A 22,446-nucleotide genomic window follows, 5' to 3' on the forward strand; every position below is an offset into this window, starting at 1 on the left:
AGCCTTTTAGTCTCACCAACCTGCTGCTCTATGGTTCTGCCGCATTGCGCCCCCTGCATGACCGAGGCGGTGGGAGGTGGTAGAAGTACAAAAGAGTGGGATTCAGAAAGTGCTCCACCTTCATGCCCAAGCAGAACTAAGTTCTCAACAGAGGATCAGAGATTGAGGCATATTTAGGTGTTGTACTCCAGTAGAGAGCTCACAGTTATCACACTCAATGTCAATCAACCTCAGAGGGGGGGGAATTTACAGACCATTGGGAAAATTTTAGAGAAAAACCTTAGCAGAGCCGATCTCCAACCTTCGCTGAGACATGGCTGTGGTGCAGCTGGAGGGGCTAACACTGAACTGGACAGGGCTGAAGTGGCTTTGCAAACCAGCAAGAGGAGGTGGCCTGGCAGTGTATAACTACAACTCACTCACTGGTGCCAGGATGCTGTGGTAGTTTCTATTCACTGCTCATCACACATTGAGTTTGTGACTGTAAAATGCAGGCCATCCTATGTTCTCCGGCAGCTGACAGCAGTCATCTTATCCGCACTACCATATGGCAAACAACAAAGAGGCTATAGTAGAGCTCTGCGCTAGCATCACGAGAACTTTATAGGAGCCAGAGATTTAGATCAGGCCAGTCTCAAATTTGTCAAGCCCAAGTTGTACCTACATGTGAACATTGCATTAGACCTAATGCACCCAATAATCATACTGCACCACACCCTTTCCTTGGTTTGGCAGCTGTGATTGCTAAGCTGTCATGCTAACACCAGCATATACACCAAGGATTAGGCAGGGCAAACCAGTGGTCAAGGATCTCAAAATGCAGCCAAAGGAAGCAATAGTAGCCCTGCAGACATACCATAGTGATGCCTATTTCCAAGCTCAAGGAGACATTCAGCGCACATTTTGGGTTTTGCAAACCTAGACGCATTAATATTTGCAGAGAGAACCAACCGAGCCACAGAGGATGCCATAGTCACCATACTCCACTTCGCACCTGGAGAGGAAAACCCCAGAATCCTCTTCAGCTCAGCTTTTATCACAATGCCACAACAACATCTGGTGGAAGGGATGAAGCTGCTAGGGGTAGAAACTGGCACCTGCAACTGGAAGCTTAAGCTCCTTACACAGTGATAGCAGGCAGTCAGGGTGGGCAGTCAATTTCCCAGGACCATCTCAGGGAGCACAGGCTTTTCCCAAGGCTGTGTTCTGAGTTCCAATAACCATCTATGGTGCTACTGTGGATAGGGTCAGCCACATCAAGTTTCTGGGAGTCCATCTTGCAGAAGAACTGAACTTCTCAATCAACACAGCAGTCATCCAAAAAGCTCAGAGGCATTTCTACACTTCCAGAGGCTCAACACCTTCCACACCATTGAATCAAATTGTTGGTGCCCCTGTGCCCTGCTGATGGAGAGCTATAAGCTGCACTGCATCCATAGAGCTACCGCCCTCATCAAAGACCCTCATCACCCCTCTGGTTGCTGTCCTGCCATCTAGGAAGAGGTGCAGTATTTGCTGTGGATCCTTTTTACAAGCTGTAAGGCTAGTGACTGGATCGCGCCCCCTCGTCAGTTTCACACTTATATTTGTAAACCCATTAGGCTGACAGGCTGCCAGGGTCAGATGTTTTAAAAAGTCCTTTACTATGGACACATTTGTTATGAAGTGTTTTTCAAATAGTGTGAATAAATAATTACCTGTCTTTTAATTGTATTGATACTTAGTTATTTTAGCTGATATTAAGATGATTAATGCATTCCAAGAACTGGTTGAGAATCAGGAACAACCTTTCCTTTCAGCTTGTGCTTTTAGCTTGTGTCAAACAAAGAACTTCTTCTACTTCAGAAGGCTATCACCTAGCCTGGAGGGCCAGCCTGGTAGTTTATATAAAAACCTCTTTAAGGGTAGAAATGCCTCTTACGGTTCTTTAGTTGAAGAAATCAAAAATGAGCCCAGTTTCCTTTCAGCACTATAGTGGAGCCGTGGATTTGTTTTTCTCCACATTCACCTCAGGTTCCCTACAAAGGATCTCAGAGTCATGTTGATCAAGGTAACAAGTATTCTGGCCCGTCAGACATTATGTTACCTGATCCTTTGGGATCTGGACTGTCTGGTGTTCAATTAACCCTCCAGTGTAGGTTCTTTATATTAGCAGCTGGTTCAGCTGGGAGGACACTCAGCTTATTTAGCTTGTAGCTATCGATCATGTCAGGACCTGTTGCTGTACAGTTTTTTTCCGCTTGGGACCTGTTGCCGCTGTGGTGGTAAATGCTGGTAAATGGTAGGTTGCTGTGGTCTGCTGTGATATTAAAGGCACTGGGTGCAGATCTGGTCTGAATCCTCTTCCACTCAGGTGCCACATTTGGCAGATCAACCTTTTTTGTATCACCCTACCATTGGGATAACCCTTTGGAGGGTTCTGGGGAGAACTCTTGGAGAACTCTACCTAGCTCTCTTCTGCTGAAAGCAGTTGCTGGCTATACATGTCGGAGCATTGAGATACCAGTTTTTAGTTGTACTTGATGTACAAAGCTCATGGATTCTACAAAGGGAAATGATGGCCCCACTTCTGCTCCTGAAAACCCAAAATTCTGAGTAGCCCAGGTTGACTGGCAAACCGCTGACAGGTTCTCAGCTAAAAGGGCTAAAAAAGAGAGAAAGTGTGACAGAAATCATTTCATTTTTTTCTAGTTGTTTCAAAGTAAGAGACCCCACATCAGCATGTGTGAGTGATGGAGGACAGGCTGGTCCATGTTGACCCCCACAAGAGACACTTTGGGGAGGACAATGTTAATAACATATGAATTTTGGTTCTTCACCTTCCTTTCATATCGCTCATCTGTAGACTTTCTTTCTTTCGTTCTTGGCCAGTTAAATGGCCACAACACACAATTTTTTCTTGTTAAGTTTTCTGCCAATGACAGAACAAGAAAAAAAGCCACTTTGTAAAGAGACACTGTCTATTTACATTCTTTGGGCAAATGGACATTAATAAAGTATCTCTCGCTTTGCTCTGTAGTCTATACTTGAGCAACATGAGAGAATCAGGCAGGAGTGCATCTCAGGCCCTTTTCTCCATTGTCAGTGTGCGTGTGTGAGCGTGTGTGCTGCAAATTCTTTTTATTAGCTGAAGGTTAAAGAAATTAAGCAAAATTTCTTAACTAATTGATTATTGTGATGTAGCCTATGCCAATGCTACATTAATGTTATGGCCATTTCTGAAATAAAGAGCATCGCTGTGTCTGACACTGACACTCCACTGATCCCTACTCACTACAGGGAGCAGCGTTTAGTGGACTGTTTGTTTAATGGAGGTGTTAAATGCCATTATAGTGTTATAAATATCATCATAAATACATGCCTTCATAAAGCATAATAAACACCCACCAGAACAACATCAGCATATTTTTAGGTTTTTATTTTACTGAATAATGAATTCAACACACTCAGTCGTTGGTTGTATGTTGATGCAGTAATAATTTAGGAATTACTGTCATGAGGATGATGGGATATATTGGCTGGCTGGGAAGAATTTGTTGTCTCCTGCTTGTCACAATGCATTATGAGATACACTTATTGCACTAAATAGCATGCAGTGATCATTTCTTAACTCTGGGAGGGCCCTACATGATGGAGAGCTCATTGGTGCGCCTTATAGGGAGATGTATGGATGGCCGGAAGCAGCTTAGATGGGCAGGAGGTGACATCCAGCTAAAAGGATGAACAGTAATAAACACTTTATAATGCTTGGTTATTTGGTGTATTCTGCTGCTGTAGTCATCCTCTTACACAAACGCAGCACGGAGCAGAGAAATTACAGAGCTTCACTCACACAACCTGTTTTTCTGCATTCTAAAAGTGAATTGAACTGAGCCTCTGAGACCTCGAATACAGACGGCACAATGTGATATTCCAGACTCCAGGTTCGGTGGTCAGCGCACATTTTTGATCCCATATTGTTAAAATTAGATATTCAAAAGCACTTGGGTGAACAGTGTTAAAACACACAGCAGACATGAAGGTTATCAATAAAAAGTTATTTCAAATCACACAGAATGATATATTTGGTCTTCTGCTCCCTCTCAGCGTGAAATGATTTATTATTAGAACAGCTCAAATATTGATAAGGCTTATTTCTTGATGTGAAGCCACACAGGCAGCAACCATCTCCAGACCCTCCAGAGAATCATACGTAAAAGCAAAACTTTGACTGAGATGAACACAAGCAGGAATGTTTCACCGACGGGCGAATAACTCAGAAATGTCATCAATCACAGCCCGTGTGCAAAAATTCAGATTTATACGATCATCGCACAATCACAATTCTTTCTGCTCATCTCATACTCAGCATACTTTTCTTCTTCTGGTATTTGGTCCTTCTCAACCGCCTACCCTCAGCTTCTCTGGTTAAAAATGATGTAAACCGAGCTTATTCGCCTGGCGGCCCCTGGGCCTCTTCTGGTCCTCCAATCAACTCAGACTGGCCCATCTGTGGGTCCAAAATACCACTATTTAAAATAACTATAATGAATACATACTGTAATTTCTCCAGTTCGATCCCAGTGGTAGGAGTTTTAAATGACCAATTCTCCACGAATGCACCATGTGCAATGTCTCTTCTAAACTATTTTGATCCACTATTACCAGTGTTTGTAACTAGCCAGCATGAGATCAGACTAATAACCAAAGCGCTTTGGTTTAAGTCCAAACAACAAGCATAGCGTGTCGTGCTTGGCCGCTCGAGAGCAGCGGGAGCAGCAACGGGCTGCACAGCATTGATCCTCAGTAAAAAGAAAAGGCTGTTTACCAATGCCGAAAGGGTAAAAGAGTGCATGCTAGCTGCTGTTGAGGAGGTGGTAACAGGCAATCAAGTGAGGGTCTTATGTTGGCCAGATTGAGGAAACCTGAGGTTCCGTCCCAGCTGTGGATGAATCCACTGACAGCTTTGACATGTTCTGGTGCCTGCTTCAGTGGGGACATCCTGAGGCTAATATCAGTAGAATGACATGCTACTGGTTCTTCATCAACTCGGCCAGCGTCGACTAAATCTAGTGGAAAACAACTATAGATGCAGATATTAACAATTTGGGCTCAAGATACATTTATGAATCCAGTTATGCTCATATAAATGTCACAAATACAACTGCTTAAGTGAGTGTTTGCATCCCTGTTGGATTACTGTCACTCCGTATGAACCAGATGTCCAATGTCACATTAGTAGCTTATAGATGGGAAGGAAAGAGATGTGTGTGTGTGTGTGTGTGTGTGTGTGTGTGTGTGTGTGTGTGTACAAAAGTGTGCCTGTGTCAATGTATTTTAGTCATAAACTCTGTAACTGACACACTAGACCTGCTGCTGTGGGAACCACAGGACAATCACGTGACTGGAAAGGAAGTGACTTGTCCAGAATAATGGCATCACCTTCCAGACCTTTAATATGAAAGCTTATATTACATAAAATCTGTTATTTCAATGTAACAACACAGATAAATGCCCACTTCTGGTTTCTGGTCATCACCCATATTTATCACATATCACCCATTTTTATGAGAAATGTGGGTTCTCAAGGGTAATCAAAGAGCAAAATTATAAATCAGTCAAACTCTATGTAAATCTTCAGTCTTTTCAGTGATCCAGGATTAAAGGAGGGGAGGAGAGTGTCTTAAATCAAGGGCTTTAAATGCTGTTTAATAGCCGTCAGTTACTTGAAAGAATAAATCACATGTTTGGCCAAGGACAGTATCATTAGTCCACTAGACAACTAAATCAGCATGTCAACACCAACCCTGACAGCTGGAAAGAACCCAATTACCAGTCACAATCAGCAGTCGGAAGCTCATCTTCATGGATGTAAATGATTAGCTGCTCTTGTTACCTCTGGAGAACATTTATCTTCCTCTCTGTTCCTGTGTGCTGAAGCCCAACATCTGAGAGAGCTGCTCATTGTTCTGATGCTTCAGGATCTCTCACTTCATATCTGGGGCTACCTGCTGCTTCATTGGGCCATCAGGTCAGCAACCGTTAGGACTTGTTATTGACAATGTGGGTTTGGAATAGCAACAATATGCAATAATGTCAACTGCACAGAAAATATCATAGTATTGATAATTGTTTTTTACACAACTATTTTAGAAAAATATTATTGCAGTTAAATTGTCTTGATTTGCACTTGGATTAAGAGAATTCTGAACATGTTTCATCTCTTATCCAAAAGGCTCCTTCAGTTCTAAAAGGAATCCAAGAAGTCAGAAGTCCAGTTGTCTCTGAAGCCAAGATTCTGCTCGACCTGGACGACGGAGGACAACCTCAGCTGAGCTAGAGAACCAGAACCAGAACCATTAAGGAAACATCCCTTCTCTGGTACCGTAGCTCTAGTCCAAACTACTCAGTGGACTCTGGTAGTTGAATCATTGTTTAAGTTTCTTGAAGATGTTTCACCTTCCATCAAAGAGACACCCTGGTTCATTTGAAGCCCCCCAACACCCAGCGACAGAAGTTCTTCCACCCAAAGGACAAACCACCAAGACACAGAGTAACGTATGCGTGGAGAGTCCAGTGCAGCGAGCAATGCCCAGACCTGTACATTGGGGAGCCTAAACAACCACATGGCCCAACATAGAAGAGCCAACTCCTCAGGCCAACACTCAGAAGTTCACCTGCATCTGAAGGACAAAGGACACTCGTTTAAGGACAGTGATGTACAGGAGGAGTGAAAGAAGACCTCTATGTCAAACTGGGAGGACCATCATCAACCCCAATGTGTCAGGAGATGTTTTAATGGCCTCAATAATGAGGGGTGGAGCAACCAACAACCAGGTGACTGAAGCTCCACATGTGTTAATGGCTCCTGAAGAGTAGAAGAACCTGGAACTCCCCAACAGTCAGTCAGAACTTATGAAGCCTCTTGGAGGAGAGGTGAAACATCTTCATGGAACTCAAACAGTCCAGTTACTGTGATTCAACTACCAGAATTACCAGGACCTGGATGAATGAGAACCTTCACAGACATATTCAATGGATTCTCCCAAGTCTGGTAGAAAGTGGCCGTGAGGGTCGGGCAATGCATTACAAACAGGACTATGAGGACTGTGAATTGAACTAACCACCCCTCCGACCATCTAAGACATGCCACAATTGGCCAGAGCAGCATTGTCAGACTGGCCAGTGTGGCAGCTGTGGTCTGGCAGGGGCAGGAACCTGGTGCTGAGGCCCAGACTGTTACCACAGACAGGACTAGAGAGCACCTACTCCAGACATTCTGCACCTGGGTACACTGATCTCTCCAGATATCCGTACCCATCAAACCTTTCTGTTCTTGTTCTCTTCATTTAATAATTCCCATTTGATTTTTCCAAAACGCTGACAACAATTCATCTTGTCAAGGTTCACTAAGTTGCTGAAGGAAAATGTGCAGACCTGCTTTCCTCTGGATCATTGGCATGAATTCAGTAACATCAGAACATCAGAGCAAATCTTACAGGAAGATTTTGGGCAAATGCAAATGTCAGCATTAGATCACATGATTGATCAGTTGCACAACTAATGAAAGCACAGAGGCGTAAGTGCGGATGTGCACTTGAGAATATTGATACTATACTGCAATCAACTATCAGTGTTATTTGATGTGTCTGTCTCTATGTGAGTCAAATGCCATTTCCAGAATTAAAGAATTGCTGACGATAACAGTTTGTGCCTCCTTCAGTTTTAGGAACTATTGTTTCAGATGCATCAGAAACTGGCTCCGACATTATTACAGGACTGAAATACAACACATTTAGCATATCAATGATGAGCATATCAATCAGGAAAATGAGCCTAGTTGTCAGAGGAACATCAGTTTAAATTTGGGTCAGACATCAGTCATCACTGGGCGCTACTAATAAATCATTACATGTCACCAATGTCACTTTCAGGAGTCTGCTGGGTGGTGTGTTGGTGACCACAGACCACAGCTATCGATGCTTTGCAAGAACAAAAGAGTAAAAAGGTAAACTCACCCTTGACAGGACGACTTCTAAGGTGATGTTCTGAGGAGGAGCGCTGGGTACTGCAGAGATACGCACAAAACCTCTATTAGCATCCTTCTGGTTGTGAAAAAATGCTGATCAAGGATATAAAGTAGATAAAAATGAAGCAGAAGTGAAGAATAAATAAATGAGCATGAGGAGGAAGAGATCCAGCAGGATAAGGTAGCAGATTATTTTATTTAAGGACTTTATATGTGAAAAAGTGTTTCCAGTAAACTCTACCTCTGACCAGGCTGAAGCCTGATTAACTGTCTGCAGCTTATCTATTGATTCAGCTGCACATTGTACATGTCTGTGTGTGTGTGTGTGTGTGTGTGTAATAGAGAGGTTTTGTGTGTCAGTTTTATTGGAGATTCAATTAGTCCACAACTCATTGTTATCATCGAGACACAGCCGGAAAACTGACAATTCTGTACAGCTGCTGTGTGTGTGTGTGTGTGTGTGTGTGCGTGTGTGTGTGTGTGGGTGCGTGTGTGCGTGCGTGCGTGCGTGCGTGTGCGTGTGTGTGAGTTCTGATGGGTTATTCTGTAATTGCAGCTGGACATATGCCTCCATTCTCACTTGCTTGCAGCACATTTTGCAGCAGGGCTTTAATGGCGGCCCTACATGGAAGTGTATACAAATGTGAGCTGTGTGTGTGTGTGTGTGTGTGTGTGTGTGTGTGTGTGTGTGTGTGTGTGTGTGTGTGTGGTTGGCAAGTCCAGACTCTTAAAATAACTTCAACCTATAGAACCTTTTTACTTAGTCACTTTTAAACAGAAATCACACTGAAAACACCAAATTAGCTGTTTTTTTTCTCAGATTATACATCAGCAGCAGAAGCAGCTTTACCTGCTGTAGAAGAAAAAGAAGATTTTTGATCACTTCAGGTTTGATTATGAGTAATTTCTTTTTTGCCATTAAAACTTGTTTCTACTTCAAATACATCCATAAATCAAAAGATTACAAAGTAATTATCCATCTTATCAGTGCAGATAAGATCAAGTGTGTGTGAGCGTGTGTGTATGTGGGTGTGTGTGGAGGGGTGGTAAGTTAATGGATAAAATGGCAAAAAAAGAAAATAAAACATTTCCATCTCTTTAGTAATTAAAGACCATTAAGACTCAATAAAACTACGAGCATTAAGACACTGAGAGCCTTTGATTGTTCCCTGGTCTCAGCTTAGCAACTGTAATTCTTCACACTGGGACCAGTTTCACGCTGAATTTGATGCTTTAGTTCAGCTACTGTGAGACATCAGAAGCCTCTTTTGTATGATTTTAGGAGCTTTGCTAATTAAAACAAAAACTGAACTGAACTAAATAAAATAATAAAATAAAATTAAATTAAATAAAATAATAAACAATAGTAGTAGTACTCATCAGATTGCATGCATGTGTGGGGGTACATAATGTGCACGCTAGCATGGTAAAGCTCACCGTCTGAGTGGGTGGTGACGCTGGCGGCGTCTGTGGCAGGACTGGGTCCGTAGCGGTTGATTGCTAGCACTCGCACCGTGTACTCTGTGAACTTATTGAGTCCATCCATCTTGTAGCTGAGTCCATTCACCTCCACACTCTGAAACAACACAAAGTGGTGGACTTCCATCATCAGCACACTAGATTCTATTGTATGTAGTACACATAATACAGTCATGTTTCCATCATGACGGAATGGAGCTGACCTGTTCCTTGCCCGAGGGGCTCTCTGTCCAGAGCAGTCTGTAACCCAGGATGGGGCCGTTTGGGTGGCTGGGAGGGCCCCAGCTCACCTGGACTGAGGTGGGGGACAGAGCCACGGGTCGGAGGGACTCCACTCTACTGGGAACCTGCACTGTAGATACGCAGAAAACATTGAGTGAGCACGATGCTGCTCTTGCTGAAACAGTGTTTCCACTACATGAATCGTGGAGAGTGGCTTTTCTTATAGGTTTGAATTAAATTTCAGGTTAGCTGTATTTTGTTTTCCACAATAAATACATTCAGTATTTCAAAAGATAAAAACCATAATTTTCATTTGGTAGTTGACGTATGGTTCAGTGCTTTTGTCCTTCTTTCATGTTTGACAGTAAATGTGACTACTACTGTCACGCATGTGTGTGTGTGTGTGCATGAATGTGCGTGTCTTTTACGGTCAGGTTTGGTGGTGATCTTCAAGGGGGCAGAACTTTCTCCCGGTCCCACATCGTTGTAAGCAATAACTCTGAAGCTGTAGGTCTCCTCTGGTTTGAGGTTGGACACCATCAACTCCAAAGACTCTGGCTCCGACACATTTACTGACCGTTCCCTGGCACGGCAAAACACAGTGTTACCTTTCTCTAGTTTGTAATGGTTGATGTTCTTGTAGAGCTCATATATGTGCATTTAAACTGGAACCCAGGCTTTCTTTTTATTACAGGCCAGATAAACACAACTGTAATCCGTCTAATCTCCTGATGGCTACGGCTAATCCTCCCATTACAGCACCTCTGCAGCATCTCTGTCCCCATCCACATCACCAAATATCAGAGAAGACGGCTATGAAAGCTTTGGCTGTAGGAAAGATCAAACAAAGATTTTTCACCAGTTCAGTTTACTGTGCAAAAATACATTTTTATTGTTCGGACTGAAAGTTTTGCTTTACTTTAAAAATAAAGTCAATCAATCAAGTAAAATTGAGTGAGTTTAGTTTTAGTAAACTTTGATCCGCTGTTGGTCAGCCGGGTTTAGTTTGAGTGTTATTTTCAAGCAATTTCTCTTTTTTCTCTCACTTATATTTCTTATTGTTGTGCATTTCAACCTCAACTTTAAAGCTTCTTGAGATTTAGCAGTGAAAATGTAAAATCTTTCACCATTTTTCAAATGGTGTTAAGACTTTGATCAAGGGTGTATGAATGGACATGGGCTGACCCAGCAGCAGGGTAATACAATGAAAGCTGGTCCACCAAAGCTGGAGAATGACCAGTACTGGAAGAGGGTATGGGGAAAAAGAACCACCATACATACATTTTTGAACCAACCACAGCAACCTCCCAGAGCAAGAACCAGCTATCATCACGGGGCCAGATGGCCAAGAAAAGGTCTCAAGAACAGATACAAATCCTGACATGATCTAAACCTACTGGATGAAGAAGCTAACTGTCCTTCATGAACATCTGGTAGAACCAGCTGCTACACGATGGGTGGTTTACTGAAGGATGGATGATCCTGATCCCAAAGGATCCGCAGAAGGGTGCAATCATATCCAACCACCTCCCGATAGCAGCTAACGTGAGTGGGCTGCAGCTCAATAATGAGGGGGACGCAGAAAAGAATAGAACAGAAGAAAGTAGAGACACCAGGGCTGCAAAGAACCCACTATTGGTAGAGGCCAGTTGCTTGAGCCTGCAAGGCCAGATGAACCAAACTGTTTGGATTGACTACAAGACACCCTATAGCTCAGTACAGCATACCTGCAGTCATACTTGGCCCTGGGAACTGTACAAGATCAACTGAGAGCCTTCACATAAATCTCCATGGGGCTCTAGAAGTCCAACCTGGAGGTCAACTACGTCTGAGAGACCTGAACCAGGTCACTGAGACTACTGACAGGCCGTAGTACAGGCTCATATTTGTGTCGGCCAAAGAACGCCCCTTAGCTGTGCTATAATGAGCATATATGAGGGTCTGAAGTGATGCAGTGCTTTTATAACACAGGTACCAACAATCTTAATGTTAAATAAACAAAAACAATCTCGAGTTGTTTATTCAAAATAAAAGAAGTCACCCCAAAACAAGAAAGAAAAAATAAAATGAGGGACTACATTGGTGTTGCAAAAATTATTCGTAAATTTCTATGTTCTTGGCAATAACTTTGGATTGTGGGTGTTTCTGAAGAGGCACGAGGAGCAGCTGGGGAGGAGACCGTTCAAGATGCTAGGTCTATATAGATCACCGTAGTGTGCCTGCCAGGACCGTTTCTAGGAACCAGTGCTGTTTAGACATTCTTGTAAAGAGCCCAGTTAGCTTAGCAACACTTGAGCTAGGAGTTGTTGTAGTTGCTGAGACATGAAGTAATATCAGATGCTGTGATTTATGCTCATTACAGCACAGCTAAGAACCTGAATTTACCTTTCTGTTCTATAATAGAATGTGGAATGTATGAAGAACAACACAACAAAGTAGCTGGTATGGTGTAAAGGAACATCTGTGAAATAACCGAGCTAAGATCCTGTGGGACATCCAGGACCAGAATGAAAAACAGCTGATGCAGGCCGGCCACTGTGGTTGTGAACAAAGTGGACAAGAAGGGTGTAGTGACGGATGTGGTGGTCCCCAAGGAGAGCAGGATCAGGAAGAAGGAACAGGAGAAATTGGAGAAAAAACAGCGTCTGAGAGAGTGAAGACATCAGCAATCCCTGTGTGATTCAGTGGTGTCAGCTGAATATTTCATGGGTCTCTTTTGGTATTTGGGGATGTGATCTTTACAGGTCCAGGTCGACGTGTTGAGTGAAAGAAGCAGATGATGCTGTCAGGACATTGAGGAGAGACCGGGACTTTCGTGGTATTCCAAAGACCGGCCATGAAAGCAGCTACAAATTCAGCTGAGTATTGTTGAGAATAAAACATTCCAGCTCTCTTCCTCCATGTCCTCTTGAATGTCATCAAGAATAAGAAGAACTGCTCTGTCTTTTTGGACGAAAACCTGTAGGTCGCTGCGTCCCTGAGGAAACAAAGCCTACATGAGTGGCTATGAAAGCCCTCAGCTGGTGCTGTGAGTGTCAGAGGTTACCATTTAACAGCAGCGGGGGACTTGCCAATATGTCACCGCGAGGCTTTTCCTATTAAATATCCTGTGCTGGAGGTGCAGCAAAGCTGTGAACACTGGAACAAAGTCCCATCCAACATGATATTAGTCTAAGACTCCACAAGATCATAATATTTGTGATTCCACTTCCAGCAAACACTAATTGTTGATTATTTGGTCATCCTGGTTAGGTCCAGGTTGTTCTATGCCTGCATAAATTGGAGCAATTATTGCTGATTTTAAAATACTGGACATCAGCAAGAATTACAGGTTTAATCGGAAATACAAAGTTGAAGCAGCGAAACACATAAAAGCCAGATAAAAGCATTGTTAGGGTCCAGGGTTCGGGATTGTTTTTTCCTGCAGGGGGCATGGTAGAGCTATGCTCCTGCCACAGGTTGACGCACCTGCAGGCTATCAGCAATCAGCCGACTATTTAAGGACTGGACTCTTGCCTACCAGTGTTGGAGTATTTTGGTGTTTTTGGGGACCTTGGTGTGTTGGTATTATTGGAGCTTTCTGGTGTATCTTGTGTATGGTATGTTTTCCCTGCTTGTTTGAAGAGTCCAGGTTTTGAACTTGTGCTTCCCAGCAGTCCAGAAGGACTGACATTTTTGTGTTTGTGGAATTAAACCTGGTTTTGGACTTCTCATCACTGCGTTCTTGTCTGCTTTAGGGTCCTGTTAAAACCTAGACCGTAACAAGCATGATGGTATCTGGTTTAAGTTACCATATTTTCACGACCATAAGGCGCACTGTATTAAAAGGCGCAGTCTCAGTTATGGGTGCTATATTCTGTATTTAAAACATACATAAGGCGCACCGTATTATTAGGCGAATGCTGAAACATACAGTAAAAAATGACAACGGAAGTAAAACAGTGAGTTTCGACACATTTATTGAACAAAATATTCATTCTTCCGCCACAAAACCATCAAAGTTTTCATCTTCTGTATCTGAATTAAACAGCTGCACTATTTCAATGTCCAACATCCCGAATTCCTCTTCTTAATCATCGGACTCACCGACCAGTTCCGGTTCAGCGTTGATTTTGTGAAAGCTCTTACAATACATGAAGACGGTATCATAGCCCATGCGTCTACAATCCACCCGCATATGGTGGCATAACTTGCCCGCTGCTGCCTTATAGTCTTTGTGAAGGAGCGTTCGCCTTCCGTCATCCAGCGCTCTGTCCGTTTCCGTGGCAGCCGAGAACCACGGTGAACGACGACTTCTCGTGCCCTGTTGTGCGTATCGCCACCGTGCCGGTTCCTTTTTCTCCACTTTGTGGGTCAAAGGGATGTTAAAATTCAGAGGGATCTCATCCATGTTGGTGATGTGGCTGGGCGCGGTTATCTTGTCGCGGCAGTAGGTGCATAAGATGGCCACCCTCTCCTGGTTAGGGTTAAGGTTAGGGTTAGGGAAGATGGCCGCCCTCTCCTGGTAATCCATGGGCAGCTGCTGCGCAACAGTTGTCCTCGCGCATATGGAGAGATGCCGCCTTCTCATAAAGCGAAAACACTATGATTGCTTGATTGCCATTTTCAGCCCCATATTCGATGGCCTGCAGTTTAAAGTAAGCCTCAGTCATACGCGTCTCGCTTGACTGGCGCCATTTTAGGGGATCCTTACACGGAGGTGTGCTGCTAATCGATTGGTCGAGCGTTTACCGTAGTGCACCCACCAAAGGCACACAGCAGATTTTGGAGCTCAGTCCACACACAAGGCGCTCCATATTATAAGGTGCACCGTCGATTTTTGAGAAAATTTCAGTGTTTTAGGTGCGCCTTATAGTTGTGAAAATACGATACTGCCACATACAGTATGTTGAAGGTCTTTTTTTCTTGGTGTCTCTGAACTAAAAGGACCAGGAGCATCCACACTTACTGTGCTACCACGTCATCAGTTCAAACATTTGCTGTTACCCTTCCTCGGAATAGCAACGGTACTTTGGCAGATCATACAAACACACTTTGTCTGGAAGATGAAGAATGGTGAGAGCTCAGTGAAGCCCGGTGACCCCTGTGTTAGTGACTGACTGATGTCTCATTAGAGTTTAATGCCAAGCGCTCCACTCATACTATGCCTGTTACCCATCTGTGGACCGATGTGTGGAGCAAGCCTGACTTTATTTCAGAGATCCACTTAACATTTAAGGGATATGAACTACAATTAATGCTATAAATAACTGATGTCACTTCATCCTTCTACACTTTGAACTAAACTTCACCTCCAAGCTTTTCTTTTCAGTTTCTGAGCTCTGCTTTGTGTCTTTCAAATGCCTCCTTTTACTTTATATCTCTTGCAACAAGGTAACAACCACAACATATTGCCGTCCTGGTCCCATTATTACTGGTACCACCTACTCCTTTATACTAACAATAAATATATATTTGTTGAAGTCATATTTTTTAATTGAGCCCTTACCTCTCAACTCCATCCTGGGAGTAATAGATGCCATAGGTCTGCACACCACCTCCAGTCTCCTCTGGGGGGCGCCAGCTGAGTCGAACAAACCGGCTGGACACTAGGACAGGGACCAAGTCACGCGGGGGAGAGGGGAGGGCAGCGCCTGGGCTGGGGGACACTGGTGGGGGATCAGAGGAGGAGGAGTAAGTCAAGGAGGTGCCAGAAGGTGCATGAAAAGGGTGAGGAGAGGACAGGGTTTTCTGGGCGGGGCTATAACGAGTGGGCGTGGCCTCTGTGTGGCATTCATTTGAGGAAAGGGAGAACGAGCAGGGAGACAGAAAAGGGGATGGCCAGGAGGTAACAATGCAAAGCAAATAAAAAAGAGCAAATAACAGATAAATAAAAAAGATGAGGAAGGGACAAGGAGGAAGAAAAAGAAGAAGAAGAGCGGTAAAGATGTTCACAGGCAATAAGAAAAACAGTGAAGAGCATTTGAAGAGTCATAATTAACATCAACACATTTTAAAAGGGAAAATGAGCAATTAAGACATCTTAAAACTAGTTTTACAGAATTAAACTATTTTCTACTAAACTATTATGATAAAGTAAAACAACTAATAAAAGAGACTATTTTAGGACACTATCAACAGGAAGCCACTACACATGAGTTAATGATGTATAATAAATGTGAGTGATGTCATAAATGTCATGTGTTCAAGAAAAAGCAAATGTGTTCAGTTAAGCTCTGTCAAGGTGAAGCCAGAATAAGGAACTATGCATAGAGAATCTTCAGAGCTGCTGCTACAAGAACATGGAGACGTTTAGGAGCTGTCAACAGTTTAGGAGTTGTTAACAGTTCAGCGAGAGGAAGGTGAAAGTTGGGCCAGCAGCACCAGAACCACCTTGGATTCATTTCCACTTTGTTTTTTGTCACTTGTACCCATTGATGGAGGCAGGAATGATGGAGGAATAACTGTGGGAAAACAATCCACAAACCCTCTTCATTCCGGATTATTCATCCATCCATCAAAGCGCGTTTAGTAAACTATAGAGAAGAATAAACCAGGGTTTGGGGCAGCCGGAGTCTACATTAATACACCAAAGACAGGCAGCCAGTCCGTCACACTCGCTACGATTAGGGTGGACTGACATCCCATAAAGCAAAATATGGCTGTCCTGGAAAGCTGCCTTTGCTTTGCAGCAAACATGTCCTCGGTTCTGGTGTCCAGATGATCGAATTGTAGACTCATCTGTCCAGAGAACATCATTGTCCTCGTCTACATTCTGTCTGGCCTTCATGTTTCAGTGGGAAAACAAAGGTTTCCTCCTCAACCCTCCCATGACCGTAGTCATGTGTGTGTCCACCTCATTCTGAAGGTCCTCTCATGGGGTTTTAGGGCTTTCTCACACTCTCCCTGTGGCACCTTGTGACCTGCTCTCAGCACTCTAACCTGGACATGTTGGCAGGTGTTTGACATGTTCTAAAATTTCTGGCTGATGCCAATCTCCATTTCAATCCTTTACCAGATCCAGAAGTTGCCACATTCTGACATAAATAAATCAAATATAGGAAAAAACACATCACTTCTCCTGTGTCCTAGTTGTCTCACTGTAAACCTTAATTCTTTGACAGCAAATGAAAGTAAAAGTGCAGGTGGAAAGAATAAAGACTAAAATAAATTCACGAAATGTGTGGTTGTGGTGGAACAAAGTGACGGGAGATGAGGAAATCATCTCAGATGAGAGTTTGTTGAGCTCCTGTGACATGATGGAGGAGTTGGGAGGTCAGACAACACAGGCAGAGAGTGGGAGAAGGACCTGAATAAGAGCTGAGCACGCACACACACATACACACACACACACACACAAACACACACACACAGACACACACTTGTTGTACATGACTTTGTCCACTTCCCACAAGCTGCTCTGCATTTAGATTGTTTCTGCCTGGATGATTCTGGGCGGTTTTGCTTTCTCTGCCGAGGTCTCCACAGAAACTAAATGGCATTTTCCCCCAAAGGGATTACATAGAAAAAAAATGTGGATTGGAAGATGGAAACATATACATAATTACATTAACTGAATATTTATCTTATATTAAGATTAAATATAATATTAAAGATCAGCAAGTTGTTGTTGTTGTTGTTGATTATGTTTTTGTTGTTGTTGATGATGATATGGTTGATATTGTTGTTGTTGATAATATTGTTGATATTGTTGTTGTTGATAATATTGTTGATATTGTTGTTGATGATGATATAGTTGTTGTTGTTGTTGATGATGATATTGTTGTTGATGATATTTTTGATATTGTTGTTGATGTTGTTGATGATATTGTTGATGATTATATTTTTGATATTGTTGTTGATGATATTGTTGATGATGTTGTTGTTGTTGTTAATAATGTTGTCATTGCTATACATCACATCTGAAAGAGCCAACAACAGCAAACAGAGCTGATGGTCCAGGCAAATGTTTGATAAATCACAGAAGAACAATGTCTAACTCTCCTAATTAGTCTGATTAATTAATTAATTCATGAGATTATTGGCTGAATGATTTAGATTTTGAGTTTAATCATGCACATAATACACTTGTTATGCATGAGTTGAGATTGTGATGATTGTTTATTCTACAGAACATTTTTGCAATGAAGTGTACAAAAGAGGATCCAGGTTGGAAATGAAACACACACACACACATATGGACAGATACAAAATGCACTTAATCATGAGTACATGCAGATGGCTCACTTCTGGATCCTGGATCTATTGTGGACTTGAATCTGAACGCTCACCCATGATCACATGACTGTTGCCCAACAACCAAGCGTATCCAGGAGCTGGTGCATATACGCTGTATGTGAGGAAGGAAGTGTTCATGTCACACAGCAGTTGTATGTAGGCTGTAATTGGGGTGTTTACTTGAATCTATGCTCGCTGATCTGTGTTATGGCTGTTGTCCTGGCTCGTTAGTCACTTTCAGTAAAAGCTCAGAATTACAACACAGTGGCACCAACAGTCAGTTCACGGGTCTCTCTCAGGCTGGTGTTCCTCCTCACAGGAAGGTTTAGGGTTGCTTTTAGAAAAGTGGCAGCAAAACCACCTAAATACGACCTGTGATGTCAGCCTTCTTCTTCTACAATGAGAGCTCTCACAACACAACATCCACATAACTGGGACATTAGCACAGAATTCTAGATAGGCCACTTTTCCTTTGGAAATTTGGGGAAACAAGAAAACATTCACATTAAAAGGAATATTCTGCCACTGCAGAAGCTTAAAGGGCCACTTTAATATGAGGAAAATGGTTCTATTATCAAACAGCGCCAATAAATATCAATCAAGATGATTGAGGATCTGGAATATACTGAGGGCTTTCACAAATGATGGCTTTGTCCTCTCTAAGTGTCCCTTCTCTTCTGTCCAACATGTACTGTGAGTTCCATAACAGTTCATGGATCTGCACGTCCTCAAATTTCTCTTTTCTTAAGTCTCCCATTTTTCTCGTTTTTAATCGTCCATCAATAACTTGCTTTTTTTAATTCAGAACAGATAAAAGGCATTAAAATGATGGCATGTGCTTGAAAAAAAAAATTCTTGAAAAAAAAGCTGCTTTTCAGATGCTGTATTTGATTGGTGAATGAAGGGATAGTAGCAGCAGTTTGACATGAATTCTAAAATAAAATACAGATTTAACTGATTGACAATGTAAAGGAAGCTGTTGCCAGTCCGGCTGGGTGTTGTTAGAGAGACAACTGCCATGAAATATAGCCGTTCCCTCCGAACGGTATTATTTCCTGGATACCCGAGCAGGCAGTCGCAGTCAGCCATGACAGCTTGTACTAAACAATGATCCATCCAGAAATCATCCAGTGGTGTGTCACAGAAAACAAGATAGATAGTGGTCCACCAGGATTGATCCCGGCTCCTGTATAAATTAACATGAGGCAGCCATCCAGAAATTATCTACTGAGCGACAGCCATCCAGGGACAGCTAGCTAACTGTTGGGCATTATCCTCTGCGCTCAATACCGCCGTCTAAAACCCGCCGAACTGTGAACATTTTGAAAAATGAATATGGAGGGTATTCCTATTATTTTTCCTGACAATCCAGAAATAGAGCATCCCTCCTAATTTAACGCATTATTGTTTAGATTTTATGGTGCTAACACAAGCTAACACAACACAGGCTAACACGGTGGTGTGCCAGGGTGCAGCACATCCAAAGATCTAACAGTGAGTGTTTCACCTCCTTAATTTAGTTCAGTAACACACACACATTTCATTACTGGCACGCACCATCACACACTGTCTTGTTTTTCCTCCTCCTGTTTAGTAATTATGAAGGGACTGATGGGGGGTGTTTTATTACAAAAAGGATCAATTTTGGAAGTGACAACACACATGAATGCATGTTCTCTGTCTCACACACACACAAACACACACACGCACACACACAAAATGGTAATGCTTCTTGTGCAGTAAGGTACAAACCCCCAACCTTAAATTGATTGATAGAACCAGCACAACACACACAAGCACACACACACACACACTCACTCACACACACACACACTCACACACACACACACACACACACACACACACACACACACACACACACACACACACACACTTCAACTGTATGAATGACCTTCCACATTCTCCAGTCAATAGATATTGACATCACAGGCACATCAGCTTCCTTCCTTCTCTTCTCCTTTGATTTTCAATCAGTCATGTTTCCACAGCGTGTCAAAGCTTCCTGGTGTCAGCGTACTGAGATGATACCTGAGTGACTTTTGTGTGTGCAGGTTTGTGATTTTAACACCGACGGTCTGAAACGGACACAGATCCTGAAGACACACCAGACTGATATACTCAACGGTCACTTCAGGTTCAAAAAACCTTTAAATCAAACCTCTAACCATCTATACAATCTACACACTATATGAATATAATAACAACAAAACATGTCATGTAAAGAATGTTTGAACTGAAGAGCATGAGAGGTCTTCAAGAAACTACCAGGAAGTCCAACTGACTTGTTTCAAGTTGAGAAGAAGAGTTCTTCAACCTGGAAGACTGAGAACATTTCAAGACCATACCAAGAGACCAACAGGAAGTGTGCTGATTACAGGAAGCTGCAGCACAGGATCCCTCTCATAAGCCTACCTCATGGGTCCAGTAATTCTCCAGAAGGTCCTGAACCAGTTCCTCAGTGAAAAGAAAGAGACTGACCCAATTCAACAACTTTAAAGCCAAATTCAAGTGGATACGGGAAGATTTAAGATCAATTCTCCCCTCAGTGACCTTAAAAGAAGTCACAAGTTTCGTCTGGGAGCCCAAGGATCCCAGCGCTCCAAGGGGAGTTTCCCCTGAGACAACAAAGGACAAAGATCATGGCACAGTTACACCAATCAGGACAACTGGGTGAGGAACTGAAGGAACTGAACTTTACCATCAAAGCAAAGGAAAAGGAGCTGAAGAAGCCTCATAGCTGAGAGGTGAGACATCTCTTACAAACGTCCAGTTGACCTATTTCAACTGAGGAGAAGAATCCATGTCAAAGATGTCCTTTGCAGCTGCTTTGAAGCATTTTAAATGACATTTGTTTGAAAGCGTGCTGCTGCGTTCTTTGGGAGTTGTGTTCTTTTGAAGGTTAGACAGAGCACAGCACCTGCCGGTCTGTCCCCAGAGGGTGGCGACAGCAGATCTTCAGTCAGCAGCTTCAATAAAGATGCATTCTCTGCTCACAGTTTCACATTTGTACCACCTCAAACCACTTCAGGCACCTGCAACAGCCTCAGACACTGACCTTGACTGAGCCAGAAGAGCCTTTACTTGCTAACAACAATGCTAATTTTGTTAAAAGCTGTGGGAGACATCAAAATCACTCTGCGCCCTCTGCACCAGACTTCAGCAGGAGCTGACAGCATCTATGGAGCTCCTGACCTCTCCTGATCCAGGCATCGTTCCCTCTGGCCGATCCCATCTTCTGCTCTCTGTTCCCTGTAGCCGTCATTCAATTATCCAGCTGTGACAATATTCCAGTGCCTGTCCTATCATGTGTCCAAAGATGTTGTTGCCTCTTTTTTTGAACCTTCCCCATTTTTAAGGGTCACATGCCAGCATCAGAGCTGGTAGAATGTTAAAAACTGTCCTTTTAAAGAGTATTTGAGTCAAAGTCGGGTTGAAGTTCTTGCTGCACATGAATAATTGAAGGAAGCACCATTATGGAAGGTTAGAAATGATGTCTAATTTATAAAGATGTCGCCCGTGAAGCCCTGGTAGACCAGATCCACACATGAAGATCAATCACTCCTGTCTCATGAGGTGATGTTGTGAGGCCTCACAATCACTGACCGGTCAGAAAAACAGCGAAAGTGTCTGACTGTGTTCATACAAATCACTCTATACGTGTTCATCTTTACTAAATGTGTCCATTTTACAAGATGCAGATCTTGTATTATCCGTAATTAGTTGCTGTTCTCAATAGAATCCCTCTGTTGCTGTTGTCGAGGTGTCGTAAGAGCTGGTAGTATAGAGGCGTTCCTCTGTGTTAGAGATATGGTCTATGTGTGTGTGTGTGTGTGGGGGGGGGGGGGGGGGGGGGGGGGGGGTGTACTGGGTTTGCAAAGGTCAGACGTTCACTGTGGAATACAAATCTGTCTGACACACTCTCTCCTCCTCTCTACCCTCTCTCTCCCCCCTCTCTTTCGCCCCTCCCTCCTCGCTCTCTCTCTCCCCCTGTTTCTCGCCCTGCCCTTCTCTTGACCCCACCTGTCTACCATTTCTCTTCCCTCCCTCCATCCTCTCTTCATCCTCATCACCATTTTCTTTCCATCCCTCTGTAACCCCGACTATCTTTCCTCACTCTCCCTCTGTGGAATTGTTTTGCCAATTTCATTTTTATCGTTTATCCTCTCTCGTTCTATCATCCCCCACTCATTCCAATGCACAAGGTACTTCTCTTCTTCCAGCAGCCATAAAACGATATCCTCCCTTGCTCTCTTTAACTCTTCACGTGGCCCAGCTTCCTGTCCAGAACCAAACCCGGTTGGTTCTGACTGTCAGCACTTTGTCTCATGTGGATCAACATTTCTGCCTCTGAACCCCTGATTTACATCAAAGATTTTATTTCGCTGATGGGAGCTCTGGTTAATTATTGATCTGCTCTGAAATTCACTGCTCTGAAATTCACTTCCTGTGAGTTTCTGCACACTTTACAGTTTACTTTAGCTATTTGGTCCGCTTTGTTA

The 22,446-nt window shown here is 43.1% G+C and overlaps 1 protein-coding gene across 4 annotated transcripts in view; it reads right to left on the bottom strand.

Moving 5' to 3' along the window:
* dcc (DCC netrin 1 receptor) overlaps nucleotides 1-22,446 on the bottom strand; it is a 109,904-nt gene that overhangs the window by 37,461 nt on the left and 49,997 nt on the right. For 2 of the 4 annotated variants that reach the window (XM_029837888.1, XM_029837887.1), the window contains exons 8-12: nucleotides 15,198-15,471; nucleotides 10,138-10,292; nucleotides 9,691-9,839; nucleotides 9,446-9,584; nucleotides 7,998-8,047 (exon numbers count right to left, since the gene is read on the bottom strand). In XM_029837888.1, the coding sequence (XP_029693748.1) occupies nucleotides 7,998-8,047; nucleotides 9,446-9,584; nucleotides 9,691-9,839; nucleotides 10,138-10,292; nucleotides 15,198-15,471 (767 nt within the window). The remainder of the gene's footprint in view (nucleotides 1-7,997; nucleotides 8,048-9,445; nucleotides 9,585-9,690; nucleotides 9,840-10,137; nucleotides 10,293-15,197; nucleotides 15,472-22,446) is intronic. The other 2 variants (XM_029837890.1, XM_029837889.1) reach the window with 1 other exon arrangement.

This window comes from Takifugu rubripes, chromosome 6 (genome assembly GCF_901000725.2).
Source record: "Takifugu rubripes chromosome 6, fTakRub1.2, whole genome shotgun sequence".
In the NCBI taxonomy this organism is placed as follows: Eukaryota; Metazoa; Chordata; class Actinopteri; order Tetraodontiformes; family Tetraodontidae; genus Takifugu; species Takifugu rubripes.